We start from the raw sequence: 1321 nt of genomic DNA, 5'->3' as shown, positions 1-1321 counted from the left end.
AGTCCAGGTGGCATGGAGTTACTCTACTCAAGAAGCTCTGGATAGCATTCGAGGATTTAGGATAACGTATTGTAAATTCTTCTTCTTCTTCTTAGGATAACGTATTGTAAATTCTTCTTCTTCTTCTTCTTTTTTTTTTTCTTTTTACTTTCTGCTTGTGTTTCACTTTAAATGCTTAAAAAAAAAATTCTCCCATACCTCCATGGGTGCATCTGGCAAAGAGGAGGATGCCTGCGATCACCAAGTTGTATCAAGAACACAACTCCTCTGCTACTGCTCTCTGCCTTCAGCCTTGGCGGGTGCGACTTCGCGCACTTCCCACTTCCAATCCAGAGCAACACAAAGAGCAGCAGGCTCCCTCCCCTGTCCACCCAAACTGGAAACAACGATCGAGGGCAAGGGGTGGTGGAGGGATGCCCAGGCAGAGAACCCCGGGGGCAAGCCGACACCCCCCAGCCCCAGCCCGGAAAGCCCGGCTCCCAGCGGAGCGCTCGGTACCTGCTGCCCGGAAGGCTGGCGGCGGCGCGGGGCGCGCAGCGCGGCTCGGCGCTGGGCGGCTGGGAGCGGGCGTACGAGTGGTAGGCGGTGAGCACCACGCCGCCCGAGTCCTCCACCTCCATCCTCAGCCGCGCATGTCCCGGCTCCCGCCCGAGAACAAAGGCGGGGACCAGCATGGACCAGCACCGGGACCCCGTCACGGGCGGGGAGGCAGGGCCCATGCAGCTCCCGGGGGCTCTCCGCGGGCTGTCAGGGCGGCCGGCCCCGCCCGCGGGCAGCCCGATTAGCATAGATTGCAAAACCCGCCCCGCAGCCCTGGAGGGGGGTGGGGGGCCCCAGGAGGCGGTGGTGGGGTGGGATCCCTGACTCTAGGAAACTGGAAACCGGCTGGGATCCTTCAGGGCTCTGGAGAGCTACTCCAGTGCAGTTTTTTTTTTTCTTTTTCTTCTTCTTCCCCCCCCCCCCCCCCCGCCTTGCTTTGTTTCTTTTCCTTTTCCTTTTCTCACCTCCCCCCTTCCAGCAGGAGGCTTATCCTCCGATAGCTAGGGACACTTCCTGCCTGGTAGCCCGGAGTGAGAGAAGGAAATCGTGCCTGGGAGCCCGGGCTGGGCAGGACAGCAGCCAGGTCCACACTCTGTGGTCTGGGAAGAAAGGGAGAAAATGCCACTCTCATGTAAAACATCCACATCCACTATGGGAGAACCGGATTACGTGGCTGTGTACTTAGTCGAGTTACAATAAACTCGATTTCCTTTTCGGGCAGGTAAATTCCTGCTTACAGCAGGCAGAACAAGGCCCTCCCTCACCCTCAATGCCACAACAA

General features: G+C 58.2%; 1 protein-coding gene across 2 annotated transcripts in view; it reads right to left on the bottom strand.

Annotated features, from left to right (window-relative positions):
* The window catches only part of ARHGAP28 (Rho GTPase activating protein 28), a 120424-nt gene extending 119496 nt beyond the window's left edge, over window positions 1–928 (bottom strand). The window contains exon 1 of one of the 2 annotated variants that reach the window (XM_084887736.1): window positions 499–928. In XM_084887736.1, coding sequence (XP_084743862.1) covers window positions 499–788 — 290 coding nt within the window. In that variant the 5' untranslated portion in view covers window positions 789–928. The remainder of the gene's footprint in view (window positions 1–498) is intronic. The other variant, XM_084887738.1, reaches the window with a different exon arrangement.
* Between the last annotated feature and the right edge of the window lie 393 nt (window positions 929–1321).

The sequence above is a fragment of the Pipistrellus hanaki genome (assembly GCF_964339955.1).
Source record: "Pipistrellus hanaki genome assembly, chromosome: 6".
NCBI classification, from domain to species: domain Eukaryota; kingdom Metazoa; phylum Chordata; class Mammalia; order Chiroptera; family Vespertilionidae; genus Pipistrellus; species Pipistrellus hanaki.
Note: the sequence above shows the minus strand (reverse complement) of the source record. Positions and strands in the feature narration are given on the sequence as shown.